Raw genomic sequence first — 27,818 nt, forward strand, 5'->3', positions numbered from 1 at the left:
AAATAGGTGCCTCGATTATCAACTTTGTGCGATCTATTGAATGCCTCGGGGTAGTATTTCAAGAGACCTTACTTTGGAATCTTTATACAGACTCAGTTGTTAACAAAATCGTTCGTGTTGTAGAAATACTAAACTTCATTTTTTCTTCCTGCCCAATCTTAATTACTGTCATTTAGTCTCGGTAACCAAATTGGTGTCTAACATCACAAAACTTTTTTTATTGCAGAAGAAAGCAGTGCACTCTATCGCGAATTCTTCTTGACGCTCATACGCAGCCTCTTTTTAGCGCCCTAAACTTATAACCGTTCACCTCCATATATTGTGGAATTTACTCAAGCGTTTCACTACTGCGAAAAAAACAACATGAAATTTTTCAAGCATTTATCTATATTGAAAATAAGCTCGAACATTTACAACACACGTCACAGAGAAATATAGTGCGTTCCTAAAGCTCAATAGCCGCCTACCAATCCTTTAAATGGGCTCATTGTCGATACTTGTTTTTTGGTTTGCATTGATAAACACTTACGCCATGAATTATTAACCATTTTTGTGTCTGTAAATAACAAATTATTTATACATATCAATTTCAAGCTGTATTATTTGTGTCATTTTTATACTATACGCTTTCCGTAATTTCTCTACTGCATTCTATCGTTGATTTTTTTACCCGTATGTATTTCTGTTACACAATGTTCACTAATGCATTTTTGTTGATCCATTATTGTATGTTTGTGTTCTCTTTATTGCGTATAGTGCCATTTTTGTGCGGGATACAGACCCCGTCAAGCCGAATTCATTTGGTTTTTTGTTTGTACTGCCGTCATCTGCACATGCATAGATGCAAAAAAACATGAATTTAAAAAAGGCCGCATTGGAGACGCACCCAGATGTGTAAAGCGCAAGAGAACACCATAGCCCGATATGGCCATTGTTGCTGTAGCTGCTGGAGATCCCTTCATGACTGTGAGCCAGGATATTGTTGGCCGAACCGAGATCGCAAGGGCAGGTGTATCTACACTGCATTTTTAACAGAATTTATCGCATGATTGCGTATGCTGCGGGAAAGGATGAGCAAAACGAGCAGAAGAGAAGAAATTCTGCCTTTTACGAAAAAGAAGAGATGCCTCGTCGGATGGTGATGCACAGTGAGGCACTGTTTATTGAGGCACGTTCTAGACCTCCATGTGAGGGTGTTTGCGGGTGTTCCAGCACACCTGCATGCATTTGGGCAGTCGTACGCAGCCAGTAAAGCTAGAAATTTCAGTCTGACTGAACAACCGCAGCCATGCGTCGAGTTAGTGGCCCTTTTAGAGCTGGCACGAGGTCCGGGTCGGCTTTATGCCATTCTCTCGCCCCTTTGACGGGTTCCTAGAGTTTGTCGCATCTCACATGGTGCAAAGCCTTTCATGATAGGTTTCTCTTCATTATTCCCCACACTTATTGAGGTTGTTTCATTGCGGTGGTCATGGCAGTGCCATGACACCGATTTGCTCTAGATGAGCCTTCACAGATAGGGATTCATGGACAGGGGAAAGGTCTTGTTGAAGATAATAGAAACCGTCTTTGAAAGGGCCATCAGGCAAGTGGACAAGGAGCTTGTCATCAATACTTTTTGTGTACGCGTGCGTCCAGAAACGACCGGAATCCGATAGATGGGTCCGAGTCCCTCCTTGGCGAAGACTCCCCCCACATTGACACTACTGCGAACGCTTCATTTTACGGCCTGGGTGTAGCAAGGGTCATACCTACAAAAATGAAAAAAGCCACTTTTTATTTTTTAATGTATTACCATATTTTTACAGTTAGCCAAAAAACATGACGGGGCGACCGCATTTTAAACACAACCGTAGCTGCGTTGTCACCAGTGGCGCCTTCGCAGTGAATTTTGCGGCCGAGTAAAAGGTAGTGACATGCCTAAAACATTATCAAAGATTTGGTCACCCTGTCGTTCGCTGCTCTTTTTCTTCCCCATGACGCCACTCTCATCAGCCGGGGGAGAGGAGAAGAACACGGCCCGGGTTTTGTCGCGATAGTGAGAAGAGTCTAGCAGATGGCAATCGCTCTGAGGGCAAACTTGTGCGCACGCGATTATTTTCGCTGGCTTGGCCACTCCAGCTAGTATGGTCGACGCTCGCGCGGCACTTTTAAACATATTGGCCTGGTATACGCGTCAGTAAACAAAGTCGGAGACAACAAATCAACTCGAAGACAGAAGTCAAACACCCCAACGCATTCTCTTGGTCCTTTCTTTATCAGTTCAAACCAACGAGCCTTCGAAGCATGTCGTTAGGATTTATTTTCAGATTCGCGCGTTAAAACCCAGACAACGTCAACAACTCCGACGCTGATTCTTCTGAAACACGCGCTCCTTAACGGTATTGTTTTAAAAAGCCGAAGAATGGGATCGCAATTAAGCATCATAGTCATGATATAAAACAAGATTATATTTTATTTTTGTTATAACTACTGCATTATTTGCATTTGTCATATTTTATACCTTTATTGGGAAGGTCGGCACGGAGCATCAATTTAGAAATAGACGATTTACTACAAGGGGAATTGAGTAAATTATATTCCACTATTTAGAGCAATGTTCTGTTAGTTTTTTAAGCATAAATTAAAATTTATGCAGCAAGATGTGCTCCGGGCATCTTCACCCACACTGTGGCTCATCGAATTCAATGTCATATAATCGTTTATGCGTTTGTGCTGCGCCGGCCTAACCTAGCTGGTCATCCCGATCAACATCATGCTTCTGTTTAGAGGTTCAACGTATCATGAAGTCGCCGAATCGTGAGGACGAGAAATGTGTCTGAATACAGTGAAACAGTCCGCTTGCAAAAGGAGTGCAATAATTAGTTCCAATATAAGTGGAGGATAGATCCATTTAACACATTATGGATGTCTTAGCCATGGCACAGCAGCTTTCCAACCTGCCTTATTCATCATGATTCACCAGAACGGCATCAAACATGAAAGCTTATGATTTTCCCACAAGTGCTTCCACCTTGCACTTCGGCCGTTCACTGTCGCTGCTCGCAAACCCATTCATTTCGCCCTTCTATTTAGACCCTGCACTTCACACCCAGCCGCCTCTCTGGCCCTCTGAAGCTCTTTTGCAATGCTGCCCACTCGTCATGTCCTTGTGGTACATACAAGCTCCTATTAAGACTTCTTGGAAAATTTTTCGTTTCCCTCATTTAAATACATGCTTTTTTGGGGGGCTCCTTACGTAGAGAGGGACATCCAAGATGCTATTGTAGTTGATTGCAATAAATATCCATTAAGGGTGAAGTGAAATTATTTTGCATTCCTAAACGTGGCTTAGCATTGTTATAATCAGTGCTGCGTGTGCTAATAGCGTTGAATGCCAGCATATGATCTGCAAAGCCGGTGCTTCGCTTTTGATAGCTGAACAAAGCCAGTGTTCGGTTGGCGCCAATTTTCGCCGACGTTAGGCCGGGCTTTGTGCAGTGTTTGTGTGCTGCCTGGGATGCGGTGCTACGAAATTCATGAATGAAGTCTGAAGTGCGGCTAGTGATAGAACTGCTGCAGTGCAGACCTTGACCAGTGTGCGAGGCAAACCACGTGAATTGAGTCCTCCAGACATCGTTGCCCCGGTGCCTGTACAGTGTGACCGCGATGTGGTACGCCCATCGCGTTTCTCTCGAGGAGATCCCGAGCTACTTATCAAGCCGCCATCGCCAGATGGCGAAAGTCGCCGTTCCAACTCCGCTGAGTTCCTGCTCTCGAAACGATGCCCGGTGGTACAGCTCCAACAGCGCCCGCCGATGCAGCAAAAGTACTTTGCCAGTTGGTCTATAATCATGCAAGATGTAGTTCGGAGGATGCGGGACGAAAACGCTGGCGAAGCGGGCCCAGTCCAGGCTCATATTTCAGAGCCCGTAAATACTGACCATCACCGAAAGCACGGCTGTCCTCGAAGCATAGGTGCAAATCTAGTAGCACCGCATCGGTAACGGGTGAGTTCACTCGCATATCACCGGTCGGTTCCCGAGCTAGCGGACAGCGTTCGACAGGAGAGTGGGAATGTGCTACCGCGAATGCGCTGTCACGAGCGCCGATTACTGGCACCTAACCGATAGGAGTAAAAACTTGTAGCGAGGAACGACCCGTCTGCGAATCATCGAGAACACGTGCACTTTGTTGAAGCGGGATCGCCGTGGAGGCCATTCAGCAGACAAGAGCTTCTCCAGGTAAAGTAGGACGACTGATTTTCTTACGACCGGACGGGGTTTCTTACTGAAGAGACAGACCCTCCGACAAGTCAAGCCAATTGTGCTGTGAAGCCATTTCTAGTGTGGTTGGCGCTAACTCTAGTGTCGCTGTTATTGTGGCGAGTTTAATAGGATTACTGGTACCATGAATGAGCTTTGCTGAAATACATGCCACGTTAAACGGTCGTCACATGAGTGCTTCAAAGCCGTTATTGCGCTCAAATGATCGGGCGCCAAATTCAACATAACAACCCCATTCTCGGCGCATTTGGGACAACGCATTTTGACTGCAATCCACATGCAAACCAAATGCAGGAAGTCCTTAAAAGGATTAATATAATGCTCCTGGCCAAAAAGTTTGCTTAAGAATCGGAAAATGATGCGCATTTGAAACAACATACACGGCTACTACGAGGGCATCGCTGCGTTCCGCGTAAAAGGGGCGTAAAATGAGTGCTCCAGAGCCGTTATTCTGCGCAAGTGATCCGGCGGCGAAATCGATGTAACCGCTCCTAGGTGCATGTGCGAGATCTAATAGTAACGAGATCGCATGATCGCAGGTCGCTCTGTATGACCGCCTCCAGTACCGACGCAACTATACGCCAAACGGCCATGAGTGGCTGCTTGTCCCTCCTCGTCACCTACGTAGTGCTCTCTGCGCAATTTACCATAACGATTCCGAGTGCGGCCATGTCACACTCTATTCCTACATTGGCGCGGCAAGAATGCATTCGCCAATGCATGGACCGATTGAAGCGCCTGTGGTCCGGTGGACTGTGTGACAATAATTTAGCATCGATTCAAGTACTACAGATGAGGAAGTGCCCCTATCGTTGAGAAGCTCACGCGTACTGCCGTGCCGCAAAATGAAATAGCTTAAAAGAATGGACGTGATATCGGTTGAGGTGGCGGTCGGAAGTGATGCGGTTTGTGCGTAGTGAGTGAGGAGATCGGCAGCCACGATTATCCAACGATTCCTCACTGATGTGTGTGGCACAGTCTCATACAGATCGGTGCCATCGCGGTAAAACAATCGGTGTCGGCAAAGAAGAGACTGTTGTGAGACAGGTGGCTGTGTGGCAGGACGCGTGCAACGCTGGCAATCGGCACACGTGTGAACATACCTATTGCCAATGTATTCTTGCCGCGCCATTACCAGGCCACACTGGGGGTCGTAATGGTAAGAAGCGTAGAAAGCACCACCGAGGTGGCTACGTACGAAAAGCAGCCACTTGCGGTCCTTTGGCGTAAATTTGCGTCGGCAGAGGAAACGGCCACAAAGAGCGACCTGCTGCGCCTGGCGATAGGGGCGAAGTGCATGGCTTTGAAAGCTGGAAAAAAGGAGGCCAAGGGAAGTTGCATCAGTGTGGAAATGATCAGCAAAGAAAGTGCTTAGCTGAGGAAAACAGGATCGGCGAAATGACCGCGTAAAATAACCAATATTAAATAGCCGTTCGCAGGCAAGGGGCCACCCGATTAGCACCCTATCTTGAAAAGGGCGTGGCCGGGAAAGGAGGTGGGGATATTGGAACATGAATGAGAAAGGGATTCGTTCGTGTGAAAGGCTCTCAAACTCTCGGAGAATGCTTCTTGGGTAGTTCAGAAAGGCAATGAAAATAATAGACAAGGCAATGAAAAACGCGAGGGCGACAAATATGTTTGCAATGCCAGGGGAAAGGCAAGAGTTAACTGCGAGCCTGATGTTCGCCGCCTTTCACGCTTCAAGCGAAAAATATGAATCTTGCAGATGGACTTTTGCAAAACGGCTTCAACCATTCGCATAATGGGTTGAATTGTGTTTGCAAACTGCTTCCGATGCTTTTGGACAATAAAGGCGGTTTTTGAAGGCAAAAAAAGATGCACGTAAGTAAGCAAAGACTTAAGAAACAGCTACGGTCCTGAGTATAAACTACGCAAGAGCACAATAAGACGCACAAAAACAAGAATTTAGAACATTACGATTGCCAGGAAAGGAACGAAAAGAAAATCTGAGCACACGGGAAAATGCGTCGCGACATGCGGAATCCTAAGCATCTCTTGCCACGTGGCCGCGTCCCTTTATGACGCCGCACAAATATTTCGCACGAAAGCAATGTAGTATTTCAAATTGCGAGGTCATTGCTTTTCTTCTGCACATTTTTCAAAAGTGCGCCTTTGAGCTGGTTAGAGGAATGAGAGATGTGTATGAGGCAGTCTTTAAAGTGGCACTTGGTAGTGCTGTGTATGAAGCAGGTGTGAGTGCGCTGGTGCACCTGCGATCGCTCCCGCTTTGAGAGCGCAGCATCAAAGGAAAGCAGAGCGATGACCATCTTCAGTCCTTACGTATGTGCGTAGAGAATCTTCGTTGGGATCAATATTGTCCCGAAAAGGTCACTGCAATCCGGAGAGCGAAAAGACAGCCAAGATGGCGTCAAAACAAAAATATTATTTGGCCTGACTTGCGCCCACAATCGACTGAATGACTCAGAGGCGGCTTAGCAACAAGTGTGTTCGGCGTTCGTTGAACATAATTCCCGCCGCTCTCAGCCCTGCTCAATTCAAAGCTGATAGCGAACTTTCTAGATTAAGCGTGCGAAGTTACTACAGCATTCTGGAGCAACATAGAAAAGGCTCCGCCTGGATGCGATCTATCAAGATATATCTGGTCGCGCCTTGCCTCGCAAAGCGACAAAACCGCGTACCGGTAGATTTGAAAAATGAACGAACATTACGAAGATTGGCAGCAATATCTAGCCCGAGAAGATTGTGCGCGTGTGTGCAGCCGCAGTGTGAAAATTTAATGTGTTTAATATAATGACCACACCATATTGTCCGAATAAGAATCTCAGGTTGTCGCAGAAGATTTTCAGTACAACGGTTTCAGTATTCGGTTGAGGTAGATTGCCCACTTCATGGAAGCTTCATTCACCAGCTGAGCACGACAGTTTATCATAGCCAAGAGTTCATACCTTTCACCCAAAATGGCACAGTGTTGGGTATGCAATTCATGAATGTCATGTGATGCTGTACAGATTCCTAGTCCAGCAACTGTTGATTTTTTAGGGTTTGCATATGTCTGATGTTTTGGAAAGCCGGGGACATGTTGCTGGCTACTCTGTGCCTGAACGCTTTCATGGCTATACAGAGTACGTGCTGTGCGATGGCCTCGCGCCGGGCCTATCTGCGAATGCCACTCGTGGAATGCATGAAAATGGTGGGCATCTACTTGCCTCGGATCACCTGCGGGAACGAGAACTCCGAGAGTTTCTTTCCTTCACCTGGCACAATCAGAGGAAATCTCTCTTCTCCCCAAATAAGTGTGCTGAGGCAATTTCATGACTGCGGCCAGCTGAATGAGATTATTGAGGTCCTGCTCGTTCGCTTCTACGATGTCATCTGAACGAGCCAAGTCGAATTTGACGTTATAGTGCCAGTAGAGTTCGATAGCTTAGAGCACAGTGAGCCAAGGGAGCAAATCACATTTCCTCAGTGCTCCGACCGAGTGCGTCGTCTTCACACGAAAAAACGGCACACGTCAAAACAGCGCACAAAAATGCAAAGCACAAAATAGCACAGGGGAAAAACGACACAGCGACAAAACGGCACAGGGAAAAAATACCATGGCGACAAAACAGCAGAGGGAAAAGACATCACGCGTCAGAACAGCACACCAGACAAAACGCAACAGCGGTAAAAAAGGAAAATGAAAAAAAAACGGCATAACGGCAGAAGAGCGCGAGGAAAAACTGCGCGACGACCAAGCAGCGCATCGGAGTTAGCGAATGCTCGTTTTGCTGGTTCATTAAAATTAGGGCAGGCTCATTCATTGAGCAACAGTGTTGCTTATTTATTTATTTATTTGTGACGGGTGAGTTGTGGGCACTGGTGGAGAACAGCGTTGCTTGAGCGGTGCATTTGGCAGAAGTAGTGGTTAAGTGGTCCTTGCTTACTTGGCTTCTACGATCTAGTTTCTTTCTGTATTATATGTAAGACAAATCTGGGAAACAAAGATAAAATGGCTCGGGCATCCGCTCTGCGGTCAAGTGCCCCGGGTAGTTTACCTTTGTGCACTTGCTGTTGCCACGAGGTTTCATGACGCTGGCTGTATATTGATTGCCGATAATGAGTTTAGAGAAGTTTTCGCACATTCGATGAAAGAATATCGAACGTCGTAGCTATCATTTAAACACATAACGGCATTATAGCAAGAAGTGGTTGGTTTCTATAGTATTTTATACGATGATGTCAGTAACGTCTCAGGTCAGTATTTTAGTTCGGGCGGCTTTTTTTATTCGTAGTTTTTAAATACCCTGAAAGGAAGCACTGCGGTTGGCGGCCCTTTTGACGAGTATCTACCAGATATATGCTCAGCATGTAACTCTTGGCTGAATAAATGTCTTATATTATTACTACTACTATCAGAGCTGGAGCCATCCCAGCGGTATTATTATGTACAGCTTTCGTTGCTGTTTATGATGAAGCAAACCATAGCATATCACCAATACTTTATTCTTGTTATTATTTCTGCTAGACGCTCCCAATCTTCAATCCCGATTTGGCAATAAACACCCTGTGAAACGACATTCCCTGCGTTCATTCCACAACTCTGCTTCAGTAGACTTCCACCTGTGTTTGTCAGGTTAGGTGTTCCTTGTGGTTCCTGTGCAAAAGTGCCAAATTTTAAGATAATTGATGTCTTAATAAGATTGGCTTCCAAACGAAAAAGTAGCTTTGGTCAAATATGGCGGAAATTATGTTTCGAGATTATTCTCTTCGAAGTGAAAAAAGGGCCTCAGTATAAAATTACACTCAACAATGTCGCGCTGATGCATGAATTTTCTGGTCAGCAGTGTAGCCCATTTCGCAAAGTAAAGTAACCACCGGTCAGCCTTATACAACAAGTGGGCAGCGTACTGGTTAAAAACCAAACAACCTGGAAATGTCGGCTCGGGCAATCCTGCTTTCTTTAGAGATAAGCATCACATACTGGATATTGTGTGTTTACGAAGGCCCGGTAGCTCGCTCCAAACAAAATCGCAGGATTCAATGAGAACTTCTGGTACACCCAGTGCTCTGTGCCGGTGTCACATATATTAAGGAGACTAAATTAAATTTTAAAAGAGGTGTGAAGAAGACAACGTGGATTAACCGAAGAATAAAGATGAAGGAGAAGCATTCGGTGAGGAGGAGAGAGATGATTGGTGGAGAAGAATTCAGTGAGGTGGAAAGAGATGATTGGTGGAGAAGAGAAGAAGACGACGGCAAGGTTTACGTGTACTAATGCGAAGCTATAAAAGGGCGTGTGAGATTGAGGCACCCGGGGAACAGCAGAGAAGCCGAGGCTCTGGCGGGTCAGGGACACATCGGTTGGAAGAGAGCGACGCCGGCTACTGCTTCGGTGAGCTCGCGTACTACGACTTCGCATCGTGGACTTCCTGCCGTGCCTCAGCCCATTCCGGGGAGTTAACGGAGGACGCTACCACCTGCTACGGCCAGGGATGTCTCCAGCGCTGTTGCCACCCATCCGGGTGGTGCCCCCAGCGCCAACACCGGCATCACCTACACGGGCGCTTGGACAGGGAGCTTGTATACTACGCAGCCAGCGACGCCGCCAGCGACGTCAGCCCAAGCGCGTCGAACGCCTCCAGCGACGCCAGCCCAAGCACGTCGAACGCCGCCTCGACGCCGTCTACTGGATGCATACAACGTCGCAGCCACACCGAAACAACCGTGAGCACGAACGCCGAACGCTAATAGTAGAACGCTAGTAGTAGACGCTGGTAGCAGTGTGCCCGGGTCGTGTTTATTTATAGTGTTTGTGTTCTGTGTTAGTTTTGTTAGTTTTTGTTCTAGTGTGTGTGTCACATAGGGTGTAAGAAATGTGCGTTTGTGTGGGTACACCTGTCGTCTAGTCCATTCTTTCGGTCCGAGTGTTCTCCGGAGAGATCCGTGACAGTCGGGCGTTTTTGCCATAATTCAGCACCAAGGTCGTCAACCCGCAGAATCCATGCTTCCAGAACAACTTTTTCAGTGTTATTCTATCCATTATGCGCCATGAAAAAGCCAATATTTTAGATCGCGATTATTACCCTACCGTATTCCTTATCGATTCTGTGAAACGAGCACTTGGTAACTCCGGAGGCCGCGGCCGCATGTGTTGTGATTAACCGTTTCCGGTTACGGCTATGATAGCTCACCTCTCCAGCAGTGCTGCACCCTACCCCGACGTGCTGTTTTGTCGTCGTGCTACTTTTTCTCCTTGCACTTCGGTCGTCGTGCTGACTTTTCGCTGCACTGTTTTATCGCAGTGTCATTTTGTCCGGTGGGCTATTTTGACGCGTGCTATTTTTTCACTGTGCTGTTCTATCGCCATGCTGTTCTTTGCCTCTGCCATTCTCTCGCTGTGCCGTTTTTCCCAAGTGCTGTTTTGCCACTCTGCTGTTTTGTGTTCGCTGTTTTGACGCATGCTGTTTTATCGCGTGCTTTCTTTCATGGCACCATCAATCGCCTCTTTAGATAGCCATTTAGGGCACTGGTTTGTGCGATGGATTGGGGAAATGATGCTACCATCTCTTCCCCAGCAAAGCAAATGTTATTACATATTACGGGCTCCTTATGCCGTATTGGCCTCTACCGTGCAACAGCCATCACACTTTCATGAACGAGATTCGAAGAGATATGAGTCGCTCACTTACCCCTTTCTGAAGAGGCAGGTTAGCCGGCTTGGCGGTATATTTGCATCCATTTACTCAGCGAGAATTTCGGAATAATTCGCCTGCGTACAAACTGTACGCAGGTTGAACACAGTCTGAATTGAGGTAGCTACGAGTTGGTAAATGGTCGCTGCAGGATTTTGTCGCATTCGTCCGGTAGGGGTTGAAAGTTGTTTTGGAACCAAAGCCGGTCACTCTTTGAACACACCCTACGTAACGGATTGTCTCTAAACACCCGTATAAAATTCCTTGTTCCACCATTAAACTTTGCGAGCCTCTCTTTTCGTGTCGCTGCGGCCTGCGCAGCGCTAACGGTAAGCTCTTCTAGACGGCGGCTTGATGCTTCATCTTCGGCGGTGCGTATTCCCGGGTCTTCTCGTCGGTCACGCTTCACTTCCGTCTCAGCAGCACGCACTGTGGGCCTCCACGGCAATGGCGTTGAGCTGCTGGCAGGCAGTGTTTAGCTCACCTACTACCAGGCAAAGGTGGCGTTGAGGTTCTGCTCGGGCGGCTTATTTAGCGGAATCGACAAACAAAGCACTTGCACCCATTTCGTCGCTCATTGTTAACGAAGAATATAAGGCCGTTTTGGCGCTCGAGCTTCCTCGTCTTCTGGCAGGTGGTTTTTCACTCTTCCACTAACTGGAATGACTGCCAGGTGCCGTGCTACACTACTAGCCATCATCCGTGGCAGGCACCTTCCTGGTGGCATTTTGCCCTGCTACTTGGAGAACCGACAACGCCGACGTGGAATACTCGGACGACGAGGGCTACGACGTATATTACAGGAACTGGCGCCTGAAAGCTGCGCTGTAAAAAGCATGATCGCTTGCGCATTTTTTGCAGGCGTGACTATTTGTAGCTTGACTGGGATTTCTAACATGTCGCCATGTATCACAAAAAATATGTACCGTCGCGTGGAACCCGACCATCTCCGCAGCGGGGTATGAGGCCACGAGCGCTATTCTACATCAGAGGTTCATGGAGCTTGCACGTGCGGTGTTGTCAACATCGGTGACCCTGATACCCGAAGGAACGACTCCATCGCTAAGTTCATCTAGCAAGCAAGCGACATCTTTTCGTAACAGGATGTGAGATGCGATTCAATTTCTGTTCAAGCTCCGAATACTGGCGGCAATTCAAAGGGCGGCCTTGCACAGTGTGGCGTGCGGTGTTGGCAGATGGGAAAGTCGCCCGGAATGCCTATACGATCATGGAAGAAATAAACTGCGGAGAGACGTGCGCTTAACGACAGTATTGTCACGAAGTGGGGACAGCAATCCGGAGTGTAGAAAGAAAGGGAAAGTGGCGTGTAAACAAAATTCTTTATACGGACTGACTTGCCTCCACAATGTACTGAATCAATCTGCGGCGTGGCGCAGCAACAAGCGAGCTGGCGGGTATAGAGCAAAATGCCTGCTTCTCTCGCTCGTGCTCAATTTAAAGCTAATAGCCAACTTTCCAGATAAATCGTGCAAAGACTCACAACACTCTGGAGCAATGTAGAATCGGCTCAGCCCAGACGAGATTAATCAAGGTAAATCTTGTCGCATCTTGCATCGCAAAGAAAGCGTAAAACGACCTACCGGCAGTTTTGAAGAATGAACAAACACCCAAAGATTGGCAGCATAACTACCCTCTCAAAGAAGCATGGAGGGACGGACGGATGGACGGATGGACGAATGAATGAATGAATGAATGAATGAATGAATGAATGAATGAATGAATGAATGAATGAATGAGTGAGTGGGTGGGTGGGTGGGTGGGTGGGTGGGTGGGTGGGTGGGTGGGTGGATGGATGGATGGATGGATGGATGGATGGATGGATGGATGGATGGATGGATGGATGGATGGATGGATGGATGGATGGATGGATGGATGGAATAACGAATTGAATTGTGCGTTGGTACAGAAGAATTTCATTGCCAAAAACAGGACTGCATGTGAAAATTGAACAAGACTTGAATTTAGACGCTCGTAGCTAAAAATGAGAAGTGTTTAAAACTTGCTGGAACATGTTAAATAATTCCTATTTTGTTGGCTGCTATATGTGAAAAAAAAATCAACCTTCTGCCTTGTATATTATTCTTGCTACAAAAAAACTCAAAAACCCAACAATTGGAAAGAGCAGCGCGGCCGCCTGTGCTTCTCACTGGTTTCCGTCATCGCATATCTCAGAGCGGAATCCCTATTAAAGGGCAGTAACTTCGGATTCGCTGCTGCTCGGGGCATCGATAAAATCAATCGCACACAAAGCGCTGTCCTTACATTTGCAGTGTTTTAGAGCGCCCGTTGCGCATGCGGACACTGGCAAGCGACTTAAACGCTAGCGCGTCTTGAGAGCTCATTCAAAAACTGCCGCCTTTCGAGAAAAAAATAATTACATCGAAAACGAAATTTTGTTTGCTCAATTACAAGCCAAATGACGCAGCGTGCCCGTAAGCAGCGCTGGAGGCTTCGAAGTAGAGCGGCGAAGTCGTCTTTAGCGCGCAATGAGCATGGTATCGCGTCTTCGCAATTTTTTCAGCGCGTTAAAAGAAACGCCGCCTCGCGGAAAAATCTTGAAGAGATATCAGAAAAAAAACTCGTTTTTCGACGGCTAGCTACAAATGCGCGGCGTGGTCGTAAGCAAAACGGTAGGCTCAGTAATCAGAGCGTAAAATCACCGTTACCGGGCTAACTATCCTCCATGGGCGCTTTAAGGAAAGAGTCAATAGCTTAGGCGCTTCCGTTTCAAGCAATCTGCCCTTAGGCAATATTAGGACGCCGCCTCGCGGAAAAATCTTGAAGAGATATCAGAAAAAAAACTTGTTTTTCGACAGCTAGCTACAAATGCGCGGCGTGGTCGTAAGCAAAACGGTAGGCTCAGTAATCAGAGCGTAAAATCACCGTTACCGGGCTAACTATCCTCCATGGGCGCTTTAAGGAAAGAGTCAATAGCTTAGGCGCTTCCGTTTCAAGCAATCTGCCCTTAGGCAATATTAGGCACGTGTTTTTCCATGATTTTATTTATATCAATATCTGTGATTGTATTTCATTTTTTTTACTCTGCAACAACACATAATCTATCTCGCTTCACATTTTTCGGCATTAAATTTACGGCACGCAACATTTTCAGCCGTGTCTAATTGTTGACATGTTCGTAGTCAACAATTATTTTTGTGCAGAGCTCGTACGAGTTACACTATGGTTTAATTGTGAACGTTCTCCATGTGTCCATTACACAAGAAGGGTTCGATTACGCTCCTGTCTGCTCTGCTGCTTTCTAATATTCAATGTTTTAGCGAATGACAGAGGTACTGAAAGTGGTCTTTCAGCCCTTTTTCCCAACCTATGTTTCATGTTGCATGTACTAAGCTTTAGTTGATGGGGAGGGCTGTATACTTTTAGATGGACTGCCCACTTACCCACCGCCAGGTGGAGAGGGTGTGCCTCTCGATGGGCCGCCTCCGTAGGAAGAGCTTCCCCCATTCCCTTCGCTACCACCTCCGTTGCCACCGGAGTCTTCATCCGAGTCACCTTCAAAAAAGTTACGATGCAGACGTTAAAATCTAAGCATAACAGACTATTTTTAGGCTTGGGAAAAGCAGCACAAGTATGCAGAAATGAACAAGAGAAATAAAGTGCGTAGAGACAATATTTTTTGTCACGTACTCATTTTTTTCCCACCTTAGTGACAGACCAAGCAGAAACTTGTTCGACTCTTAGCTACCCTTAACTGTGCGCTAAAATAACATTACAGATACCTTCTGAGCATGTACTCCTTCACTTTATTTTAACTTACACTAAACGAGCGCTTTTCAGTGGTTTAAAAGTAGTGCCCAGGGCTCGCGATCCAAAGGATATCGGTTAGATTCCCGCCCGAGCACTGTTTTCTTTGTTAGACTATTTTAAGACGTGTCATGTTCATAGATTGCATTCACAGACCACTAGTGCCGCATTGCTGCAGTGGCGATACGATGCGCCAAAGCCGCAGAATGAGGCGGATTGAACCACAGGCACCAGTTGAACTAAACAGACAGAGGTCGCTTTTCCCGAGCTCCCATAGGCCTACTTTTGCACATAACGTTGTGAGAGAGCCTGGCTAAATCGCACGTGACCTCTTAAGACCTTACGGCGAAATCGCAAGTGACCTCTCTACCTATACTTATTTTAATCGCCAACTGCCACGGTGGGCAGGTTTCCCGCAACCTGGTCAGCAAGCTGCAACCTGCCCACCATGGTACAGATGCCGCGCCTGGTTTTTCGTGATACTGACGGACGAACGCCGAATCTCCTTGAAGAGCGGGACCACTGATGCGATTGCATTTTTACGTGTTACGACACTGCCTGTCATTTAAAACGAACAATAACGGCCGCATCACTCCTTTATATCAAACTTGGAGGTGGCGTTACACTGGCCCCCGCAGCCGAAAACGCACGCAAGCTTCTCGCAAGCGTGGTGACCGACGAACACTACCTAGCACGCGTGATCCCCACAAAGAAACAAAACTTTGCCATTGAAACTGCAGTCACCCCCCTGCCAAGCCTGCCCTGACAAGCTACAAGATCAGTGCGTGCGTGCGTGTGCACCGGCTGTGCAAAGCGTCCTAAATGGTAGTACTAGCGTGACAAACACAAAAGGATGCCGGATTTGAAATTAGTGTGCACGGCCAGTAATCAACCAAAGGCTGCAATTTTAAATGTTTGAATTCATGCCTTTATATGAGCTTTTGGCCCACCCGACTATGTAGCGCGCGTCGCGTGCCCGATCTAGAGTTACTGTATACTACCAGAGTTCATACTTGAACAGCGCAATAAAACAACGGGACACAACAAACCGCTCATCCTAGGAAACCATAAACCGTTCAACAACCGTCATCGTAGAAAAACATAATGACAGCCTAACGCGGGAAATTTTGGAGGCTTTTCACATCCGCTTGGAACCTGATAGCTGTATTAGTGATCCTTCTGTCACACTAACTGATAAAGAAATGATGTTTTTATCCGGCCAAGATGTGTAGTCTCGCGCTCGTGCTGATTGTCACCTTTGTGGGCATGATTAGCAGCTTTGTGTCGTTTTTCTTTTGGTTTTCCCTCTTGTTTGTGTTTGGCGTTCTTAGTATTTAAGATGCTTTGACGTGAATTAAAAATCTAGTTGCGAGTCAGCGCTTGTGGTGTCCTTTCTTCGTTGTGTCCCGTTGTTTTATTGCGCTGTTCAAATATGAATCAATACCAACTCGCCCAGTTCGCAGCTTTAATGAATGTAACTACCAGAGTTGCGCGTCTGTACGCCATATCGCTCTCCCAGGCATCCATATTATGAGGTAAATCCGCAACTCTTGCATACAGGAGGAGGACTTGGTGGAGTGGTTAGGGGAAGTCCAGGCTGAGTCCGCTTGATTCTCGTTGCCGAACTTGCTACATTTTAGGAAGATCGTTGTTGCATTGATTGACCCGACTTGCTAATAATGCGCTGGTGCACAAAGTCCTACATCAATGAGTTACGAAAATACTCGCCATGTGTGCAACGGTGGCGCCCACTGTTCTAAACGCCACAAATCACGAAAGTTTTACTTTTAATATTCGGCGAATACTTGTGATAAGATTGCGTATTATTGATAAGAAAACATCGTTTTCAGAGAACATGTACAATCGGGCAAAAAAATGGCGCACAGGACGACAACAATAGGTGTACGAATGGACTGCCAGCAACCGTCTAGTGTTAAACGATGCGACTAAGTTGTCCTCTCCCCAATGCATGGATGATTTGCAACCATGTGACCGGGTTTAGCCAAAAGAGGAGCGAGCGGCGCAGGGAAAACAAACCTTCAACTCTGGCTACTTATACAGTAACTCTAGCCCAAACATATCTTCGCTGTCTGTGCTACTAGTGCGCGACGTACGCAATACGAAGACGGCAGACCGACGTTTTTCAGGCACATTTGATGTCTCAGCTTTGTCGCTGCCTCCTTACACCTTTGTCGAGGATCGAATAGTAAGTTACGGATCTACCGCCAGTGGCCGTGGCCGCCTCAGTGGAAATCAGTATAATCTCGTGTCTGAAGCGGCTCGTCCGCCTCAAGGGCACTGGCTAGGAGCGCACTGAGCTGGAAAGCTTAGAAAACGCCTTAATAGTGTCTGTTCTTTAGAAACAGACGTAAGCCACGGATGTTTCAATGTGATCGACGCCACTATTGCCTGAAGAGTTTCCAGAAAGCATCGGATACATTCAAAGGCAGTCGGCGCGACCGTCAAGTCCGTTACAAGTGAACGCGACTGTAGTCGCTTCCAGCCCGACTTCCAGGAATTAGTGAGGTGCATGAACGTCCGGACGTTAGTAGGGTTATGTATGCATGTGCAAGTGGTCAAAGCATTTTCTCTGCCGATCTTTCAGGAAGTCAAATTTTTGCTACAAAAATGATAGGGAAAGTGAAGGCAGGACGTTCTGATGCTGAAGTAAATTATATCCGTGTATGCATTTAACGCCTACATTTTCGCAGAACTTTGTTCGAAAAATGTTCATTCTTCCACACTTCTATCAAAGGCTTAAAAATTTCTACAGCACTGAATCTACCCTTAATAGTGTCAGGCCATAGCATTAGAAACGCCTCGTCTCAGTATTGTTTCGCGATTTTCCAGGTGCTGCCTGCAAGCCCATCTATGCGAAATTGGACTTTCTATAGAAGGGTCGCAAGACAGACATCCACAAGTATCCTTAAAAATATTTTTGAAGAGCCGCACTATAAAGGGAAGTGGCCATTTATTTTTTATTTAACTTCCTGTCTGGAAAGAGGAGCTAAGTATCGGTGATGCAGCAGAAGTGGCGACATCTATGAAAGGCGGCATCAGTTTGCAATCGCTGGAATGGCTGGACAATAAAAGCTAACATCAAGAAACTATGAGCTGCGCAGGCATCATGTCACGCATTCTTCGTAGGGTGGCGCCACCAGGCAACAGCTGTCTATGTACGCCTCCATTCTGGATAGTAAAGGAAGGTGTCTTCAGAGGCAGAAATGTGGGGAGCGCAGCAGAAATTCCAGAGAGTCACGAGCAGCACTAGGACCCACGATGAACCGCATGCGGCTCGAGAGTAGGATTTTGTCTACCCCTGTTCTGTCCATCACTTTGCCAGCTCCGATCGCTAGAAGTTTCCCACGCGACGCGGCCGCGTTATCCCTCTTAATGAATCATTAACTGCCACGTGCCAAGCTGGGCAAGTTGCTCGCAATCCGCTTGATAAGTTACCACCTGTCATAGTTTGCAGCATATGTTGATGACACAATGCCACGTGACCTTTCACGGACAGTATGCGATTTTTCGCCCGGATATCGGCGTGGTTTTAATGTGACTGCAACTCGAAGCCTACCGCATTAAAATAAGCAGCCTTAGCAACCCGCGTAAAGGTGTCTCCCCGCCCTCATGCACATCGTTGGACCAGCCCTTCATTGGAACAGCACCGGAGTTGAGCTCTGCCACAAGAGAACAGAATTATCAGTGTCAGCAGCGCCATCACTTATAAATTGCCTCTTCTCAAGCACGCGCGCCATTGAGCATTGGAGAGCGGCAAGCATGCATACGCTGCTTCATCCATTCTTTTTCATTACCCAGGTTAGTCTATCTTCTTATTCCCTTTATTCAAAACCCCCAAAAAATCTGTGCTTGCTGCTCATCCCACGCTCACATGTTTTGTCGTTTATGATTGTTTGCGTGGATGTCATGATGTTGCTTTTCATGTCGGGAGACGTTGAGATCAACCCTGACCCTGGGGAAATTGACGTTGACATCACCAACATCAAAGTAATGGCGGCAATAAAAGGACTCGCAAGTACAGTGAAATCGCATCCTGCAGAGGTAACGTCGACCCTTAATGAGGTGAAAGCTATTCAAAAGCTCTCCAGTAACGTGTGTCTGATATCGCCGTGACACTGGAAGCGGTTGACACCAGAGTAGACAAGCTTTAAGGGATCCATGACGCTGCTGAACAACCGAATTATCAGTGCTAGGAGCGTCATCACTTATACATACAAACGAACTGAAAAAAAGTTGCAATCTTAGGTAAAGGATTCAAACTCAAAACTACTGACTATTCAATTGGTGAAGACTTCTATAAAAGAATACCAGAGATATGGAAAAACTTTGGGATAGTGCAAAATCAGACTGCGAAAAAAGAAGGAAGAGTGTCCTTGCGTTATCACAAGCTTTACATCAACAAAATCGCATATATTTCGGATGAAGAAAAGAACGGCAAAATACTGATGCAAAGAAGCGACACAGAAACAAGCCGCCGAAGAACGCGTCAAACCGCACAAGCCGCACTATTAAAAAATTGAGATTGATAAATGTAAATGCCTGCAGTGTCCTAAATAAAACAAGACAGCCTTCTAGTCGACTACGATTCCAATATTGTGGTCATCCCGGAAACATGGCTCTCACGCGCTATATTGGACCACGAGATTGCCCTGCCAAACTACACAATCATCCGGAAAGACCGCCCATCACGAGGTGGAGGCATTGCCTTACAAAAAATTCTCTTCACTTTGTCCTGCCCGAGGCGGACAACGCTGAAGCAGTTTTCTGCAAACTATAGTGCGACGGGACGTCGGTTATAACCGGTTGCGTTTACTAAAGCCCTTCCTCTGGCAGTGCATGTCTTTCAGCAATTAAAGAATATATGTAGAGTCATGTCCATCAATCAAGGATTATTCTTGCAGGAGACTTTAACCTTGCTGAAATAGACTGGCCCTCAATGCACCACACGCCAGAAGCTTCAGAAGCGCTAATATACATTATGCTAAATTTTAAGCTTCATCAACTTGTCCCTAGTCCTACTCGCATTCAAGGATTAGGAAAAAATATCCTCTACTTCATATTTTTTAGTGACAATTTCTCTAAAACTGAAGCAAAAATGAAAATTGCTGAACGGATAGCTGACCACAGTATCCCTATGTGCACACTCCAGCTAGATCATTGCATTACTAGCCTGTCTACAGCAAAAAGTTTGTTTTTTTTAACTTTCATAGAGCAGATGACGCCAGCATACTAACTCATATGTCTCATGAATTGAATTCCATCTTGGAAAAAGCTTTTGAAGAATCTACTAACGTTAATACTTTATGGCTACATTTTAAGCGCATCGTCCTGCACTGTGTAACAAATTTTCTCTGAATTATAACCACACTAGTGTGGTTATTAGCCGAAGATTTCTGCTCAAGAATAACAGGCGCTCCGAATCCAGGCGCAAAGCTGCACTGCAACAATGTTCCACCCACACGGGATTCTCGGATGGATGTACTATTCTCTCATGGAAGAACTTGATGCTGCGCTGGCTTGTTGTAGAATGTCATCATCACCAGAGCCCGATGGTGTGACGTACTCCGCGCTTGCCAACCTTGGCCAAGAAGCTCGACGGACTCTTTTGGACACTTATAACAAGTCATGGACTGCTGGTATAGTTCCTCATGATTGGAAGACCAGTCGTCTGGTTCCACTTCTTAAACCGGGGAAATCACCGCTCGTCCTTTGATAATACTGTCCAATTGCACTCGCCAGCTGCTTCGTCGGCAAAGTCGAAGAAAGAATGCTGCTCACACGCGTAGAATGGTACTTGGAGCAATACCAGATTTATCCAACATTCATGTCTGGGTTCCGACGGGGCCGCTCCTCTATCGACAACGTGGTGGACCTCGTAACGTCGGTGCAACACAGCAAAAGTTTGAAAAGATTGACCGTGGCATTGTTTTTGGATATCAAGGGCGCGTACGACAACGTAACGCATCAGGCCATTTTGGACGGAATGGAAGCTTCTGAGATCGGAGGCCGCACCTTCAGCTGGATACTCAGCTATTTATCAGAGAGGTCGTTTTTTGTCCTGACTGTGGACGGACCAACGTCCTTACACCGAAATTCGCGCGGAGTCCCTCAGGGTGGAGTAGTGAGTCCAGTTCTCTTCAACCTTGCTCTCATCGGCCTGGTCGACGTATTGCCACAGTCTGCTCAGATCTCTGTATATGCAGATGATATCTGTATTTGGGCTTCAGGGGTAACCCGTCATCATGTTCGTGCAAGACTTCTAAAGGCGGCATCGATATTGACGTCTTATCTTAGCTTGCAGGGCCTGAAAATTTTGGCCGAAAAGTGTTCACTTGTGGCGTTCACACGCAAAATAATGTCACGTTACACCATTCGCATCAATGGCAAAGCCATTCTCTATGAGAGAAGCCACAGATTCCTTGGTGTTCTCACCGACAGGAACCTCTCGTGGAGTCCACATATCTACTACATGAGAAAGATACTAATGGCAATTGTCCACGTCCTCTCCTTCCTCGGGGGAAAGTCCTGGAGCGCATCAGTGCGCTCGATGCTACAACTGTACCGTTCCCTATTTCTGGGCTACATGCGGTACAGTATTCCGATATTCAGTTCCATTAGGAAAACAAATATCAAGACTCTTCAAAGTGTGCAAGCGCAAGCTCTCCGGATCCACCTTGGACTGCCTAAATGTGCATCAACAGCAGCAACTGTTCTTGTTGCCCGGGAACATCCTGTTACTACATACATTGCTGTTGACACCATGAGAACACATATTCGACCCCTCACACGGGTTTTCTGTAATCTCCTCGCAACACTCCCAATAATTAGGCTGCGTACTGCACTCGCCAAAGTCATTGAAGCCCATCGCGCATATCTTCCATCGGAGTTCAGCCCTGCGTCAAGACCGGGCTCACGCTTAAGGAGTCTTCATGAACATTGGGTTCACCTCTGTATACCTGGCATTACGAAGAAAGCAGGTGTACCACTGTCCGCTCTCAAATAACTATCATTGAATCACCTGCATTCTTACCACAATCACCGCATACATGTTTACACAGATGGATCAGTTCACTCGACCAGTTCTGTGGGGTCGGAGGTGATTCCGGCCAGATCCATCTTCATGAAAGTGAAGACGACCTATCCAACATCTTCAACTGGTGCGGAACTCGCAGCCTTACGGGCTGCGGTAGAGTTCCTCAGTCAAGAACCTCTTCATGACTGGACGGTTTTCACCGACTCTAAAGCAGCCCTTCAAGCCCTGCAAGCTGCGCTCTCGCCACGGATCGCAGGAACAAATTGTTGCTGAGATCTGTCTGCTGTACCACGGCACCGTATCCAAAGGTCATGACACCATTTTTCAATGGCTACCAGGACACTGTGGTATTAACTGTAATCACCAGGCCGATGCAGCTGAGCGTTCTGCTCACAACGACGGACTTCCAGTGAGGATCCCAATATCAAGACCTGAAGCTGCGTGTGGGCTTCGCCATTTGACGCTGGAGCTCACACTTTCAGCGTGGAACATGGGAGAGTTTTGCAACCTCCGCCTCAAGGCACTGGACCCTGGACTGCGCCTTCGGCTTCCACGTAACTTAGGACGTCGCGAAGGAACATTGTTATGCCATTTATGGATCGGTGTTGCTTTTACCAACGACTATGCTTTACGGATGGGGATGGCCGACAGTCCTACCTTTCAAGTCATGCCTTTCAAAGCTGTGGTTGTCACGACCCTATCGCTCATCATCTCTGTGAGTGCCCTGCATTTGCAAGTGCAAGACATACACTGCGTTGTGTCCTGGACCGCCTCGATTCTCGCCCATTAACAGAGCAAAAGATCCTCGGTCCGTGGCCACAGCAGCCGACTGCCCTCAAGGCATACAAGGCACTCTTTGCCTACTTGAGATCGACTGAATTGAGTGACGAATTGTGACAGCGTTGTGCTTGTGTGTGCGTTATGCCTTTTTCCTCTCTCTTCCTACTTTTAGTCAACTAATTCCTCTTCCCCATTGCAGGGTAGCCAACCGGAACTCCTTTCCGGTTAACGTCCCTGCCTTTCTCTCCTCCTCTCTATCTATCTCTCAATGATAAAGAAAAATCAGCAGCTTAAGTATACATGGATCCCACGTGAAGTCATCCATGCAAAACGGCGCGTAAAACGGCTTCGTATGGTTAACAAGAGTAGCCCGAAATTAACCACTACCTTGAAGTTATGGTCTGCGATAATGCAGTTCAAGCAAAAACTAAAGGATTAGAAACAATGCTACTATACTGTCACTTTACCTAGGTTCCTGAAGAACAGCCCACAAAGATTCTGAAAACATCTGCGCAGTGCCCAGCCAACGACGACCAAACTAGCCGAAGACGAGAAAAGTACAATGGCTAATCAATACAATTTCTTCCAGTCAGTCTTCACGAAAGACAACGATTCACTTCCCCCTCCCTCGCCACTCCCTGCCTCGGTGCTTGATCCGTTAACAATAATAGACGCCGCAATCCAGAATCTCCTCCTCAACATTGACCCTAAAAAACCAAATGGTCCTGACGAAATTTCAAATGAATTCCTAAAAAAATACGCTGAGTGGTGCAGTAGATATCTAGGACAGGTTTTTCTCAAGCTACTACAAACTGCTATTCTGCCATACGATTTCAAAAAGGCTTGAAAAGTACATATCCACAAGACAGGAGACGAAAATAATGTTGCTAATTTCAGACCAATATCACCCAGCAGCACTTCATGCAAAACACTGGAGCATATTATTTTAAAACAGATATCAGTCTTTCTAGAACGAGAAAATATACTCTCGCCCCACCAGCATGGTTTTCGATCGGCCTCATCAACCATCACTCAAATAACAGAGGTAGTTTATGGCCTTGCTTTTGTGGTTAATAATCTTTCTCAAATTGACGTCATTTTACTTGATTTCTCTAAAGCTTTTGATTGCGTGAGTCACACCAAGCGCATTGTAAATCTAGATAAAACTATTTGGAAGGGAGAAGTTTCCGCTTGGATAACCGACTTTTTAACAAACCGCTCAGAGTTTTTGTTCGATCATACGCCATGTGGTATCGTACCTGTCATGTCTGCAGAACCACAAGGCTCAGCTCACGGGCCACGGCTATTTTATATTTTTATTAAAGATATAACCGACTATATAGGGCGCAAAATTAAACTCTTCGCTGATGATTGAGTGATATATATCGAAATTAATAGCCATAACGACCATCTTCTTTCTGGTTTTCTTAACACGCTAGCCGAGTGGTGCTCCAAGTGGCAAATGTTTATTAACGTAACTAATTCACTGTCAATGACGATTACATGACAAAGACAGCCATCTCACTTCACCAATGCCGTTAAAAACGTGCGTCTTTTGAAGGCCGATCAACCTAAATACTTAGGCACAACGTTTACGTCAAACCGGAAATAGGAAACGCACATAACTGATATTACAACAACTGCACTGCGAAAGCTATTTTGTCTATAAACACGCCTAAAGCTCGCTCCAATGAATATTAAGCTTCTGGCATAGAAAACATTTGTGAGACCTATTTTAGAATACGCTAACACAGTTTTCTTTCCTTGCACCGTTAGCTAAACTTGAAGGCGTACAAAGAAAGGCCGCAAGGTTCATTCACAGGAAGTGTCGTCCTACTGACTGACCCTCACGTCCCTTAGCCTGTTCAGGCCTTAACACACTATCGACGAGAGCAAAACAAGGACGACTTAAGTTCCTTTATCAAAACCTGGATCGTTAGTATAACAAGGATACCGCGCAGTACATTTCATATTTGCAAGCTAGAAAAACAAGGCATAAACCCGAGCATACGCTGACTGAGTATTCATTTTCTAACGGCACATTCAGGTAATCATTTTTGCTCACGTAATCACAGAATCGAATGCACTTGGCTCATCATTAACTACGACAAATTCGTTATCCAGGTTCGTTTCACAGAGATTGCCACAAAAGAATATTAAGGTCATCTAATATCTCTTCCCGATTCTCTTCTAAGTAGCACTCTCAATAAGTAGAATTGAAATGCAGTTGTTTCTTTAAAATTTCCCGTTTTTGCTTATGTCTTTGAGTTGCACCGCTGTTGTTCACTATATTCAACGAAGTTTTCTCTTGTATCTTTGTATTACCTTATCGCTTGTATTTTTATGAATTTTGTCGTTTCTTCGTTATTTGTGTCACTCACATGGATACTTGTACGCAAACAAGAAATTGTTCATTCCCTTCTGCTAGGCTCTTGGCTGAGAGCGGCAGTATTGTAAAATAATTAAATAAATAAATATTACTTATGAAAGCTCTTTCCAGTGCAATGGAATCGCGTCATGCAGAAGTAATGTCGACCTTAATGAGGTGAAAGCTAACCAAAAGATCTTAGAGTAACGTGTGCATGATATCACAAAGAGACTGGCAGCGATTGAGACCCTTTTACCTTTTTATTGGTCCTCTCAGAAAAAATACAAAAACATAAATGAAAAAGAGAGGGAGCCCGGACCAGCAACGCATACCGGGCTTAAAGCCAATAAAAAAAAGAAAAGAAGCTAAACGCTCAAAAAACTTAATTTAAAGAGAAAAGCAGGACAATAGAAACAACAAACAAACAAAAAGAAAATCAAACCCCAAATGCACAGAACAGACAGAAGCACAGATAATGTCACAGAGAATGTCAGCACAGTTGAAGTCACAGGCACAGTTGGTCCAAACAGCACAGACAGTCAGAAGCACAGATAAAGTCACAGGCACAGTTGGTCCAGACACCACAGACAGTCATAGGCACAGATTGAGTCACAGAAAATGTCAGCACCGATAAAGTCACAGGCACAGTTGGTCCAAACACAGTGTCATACCACCGAGATGCGTCCTTGTCCAGCAAAAGAACACAGAGCACTTCTCTGCACAGAGCTTATGCAGGAAAAATGATAGTGACGAAGGTACTCACCGGGAATGTGTGGGAATTGTGCTGCTGATGAGATTAACCATTTGAATTAGAACAGCATAAGCAGCAGGGTTATTCAAAAGAGAGGGGTAAGTAGACAGTGTAATGTTAGATGAGCAGAGAGACTTTAAACGGGAAACTAAACGAGTAGTAAGGGAGCAATTCTGGAAGTAATGACTGACATCTTCGCTCAAAATTCCGCATGAGCAAATTGAAGAAGATAAGCCAATTTTTTTAAAGTAGAAAGGGAATCGACCATGCCCAGTGAGTAAAGTAATAAGAGGACTCCTAGGTAGACGGATGGAAGGAATATTGTGCGTATCGGGGATGCAGTTAAATAATCCTGTGCCGCCATTATTTTCTTTCCAATAAGTTCGCCATAAAAGAAGTGAAGAATGGTGTAAACGGGAACGCACGCAACTGCGTGAAAGGGCAGAAGTGTGCAAATGGCCATATTGCCCATAAGTCTATAAACTGCCATATTGCCAGACCAGCAGCCCGGTCGGCTAACTCATTTCCAAAAATTCCGGAGTGACCCCGGATACGAAATAAAAGAAATGAGGCAAGGGAAGAAAAACGATAGATATCTTTTTTAATTGAAATAATTGTCGGGCTAAATGAAGTAACAGAAGACAGGGCAGAAAGCAGAGATAGAGAATCAGTGTATATGAACTGGCATAGAAGGAGGTTTATTAATAGCAAACACAACAGCAGAATGGAATGCTACAAGCTCAGCAGCATAGGCACTTGAAAGTGGTTCTAAGGATATGCGATGAACGCATAAAATATTTTCTGTGGCGCTAAGAACAACACAAGCAGCACCAGCACTGTGGTGAGTAAATGAACCGTCCGTGTAAATATGCAATGCGCGTTGACACGAAAAAGCCAAGTCGTCCTCATAACTAAGTTGAGCAAAAAAAAATTTATATTTCAATGAGGGATGGTCAAACCAGATATTAACTACAAGCTGAATTATAAACGGGTTATAAAATGTTTTGCCGTAGACAACGGGTTTCCGTAATGTAAAAAGCATAAACTCTGCACATTTGTCCAGATAAATAGGCAATGGAAGGACATTGGCAAGGGCATGAAGAGCAACAGTTCTCGTAGTGCAGCAGGCACCAGTAAGAGCACGAAGCGGAATGCGTTGCAACGGTAAGACACGAACTCTAAGTCTGGAAGGAGGACAGTGGAACCACCAAGCTGGGACGGCATAGGTGATTGTATGAAGAATAACCTAATGATACATTAGGCGCAAATGCGAAGGAGAAACACGAAAATGGAAACTGAACCAATTAAGGAGCTTGGTCGTAGAGGCAATAATTTTCTCTTGCAAATAATTAACATGAGGAATAAAGCTTAGTTGGGAGTCAAAAACAACTCCTAATAATTTAACATTGGGATCACACTTGAGACTTTAATTGTCTAGGCGTATAGTTCGCTTACATTTGCGCAACGCCGGGACTCCATAAAAAAATAAAACATAAGAACACTTTTGAGGGTTTAAGTGAACAACATACTTGCCACACCAGTTTTGGATTAATGTTAAAACATTTGAACCCAATGTTGACAACTCGTGGCTTGTCTTTCCAGGGACAAGGATAATAGTGTCGTTAGCATATGCCTGAATGTGGATAGGTGAGGGGACAGGGAGATTTAAGAGGTCATAAATTAAAATGTTCCAAAGTAAAGGTGAAAGAGGCGAACCTTGCGGACCACCGAAAGAATAAGCCACATAAATAGCACAAGAAGGAGATTCATAGGTCAAATATCGGTTATCTAGGAAAGAGGCCAAGAGCGAATATAAATTTCCTGGACATCGATGTTGTCTTAAAAAATTTAAAACCAAAGGGTGCCAAACACTATCAAATGCACCTCTGAAGTTCAGAGAAATGAGAACCACAGGAAGTTTTTGTTGCTGATGTGTAAATATTTACTCCCGCAAACGATAGAGATCCTGAACAGAACTACGGCCAGGCGTGAGACCATACTGATTTTTGTGCAGTAGATTATTCTGCAACAGGAAATAGTACAGCCTACCATACAACAAACGTTCGAGCACTTTTCCAAAAGAATTAATGCAGATAGGCCAGTAAAAATTGGGAAGGTGCGCTGGTCTATTTGGTTTGGGAATAAAAATAATCCTTCCAAC

At 45.7% G+C, this 27,818-nt stretch overlaps 1 protein-coding gene across 1 annotated transcript in view; it reads right to left on the reverse strand.

The window, feature by feature from the left end:
• Positions 1 to 27,818, reverse strand: part of LOC144135085 (uncharacterized) — a 942,878-nt gene that overhangs the window by 906,803 nt on the left and 8,257 nt on the right. Inside the window, exon 2 of the mRNA XM_077667844.1 lies at positions 14,341 to 14,452. Coding sequence (XP_077523970.1) covers positions 14,341 to 14,452 — 112 coding nt within the window. The remainder of the gene's footprint in view (positions 1 to 14,340; positions 14,453 to 27,818) is intronic.

The sequence above is a fragment of the Amblyomma americanum genome, chromosome 5, assembly GCF_052857255.1.
Source record: "Amblyomma americanum isolate KBUSLIRL-KWMA chromosome 5, ASM5285725v1, whole genome shotgun sequence".
Lineage (NCBI taxonomy): Eukaryota > Metazoa > Arthropoda > Arachnida > Ixodida > Ixodidae > Amblyomma > Amblyomma americanum.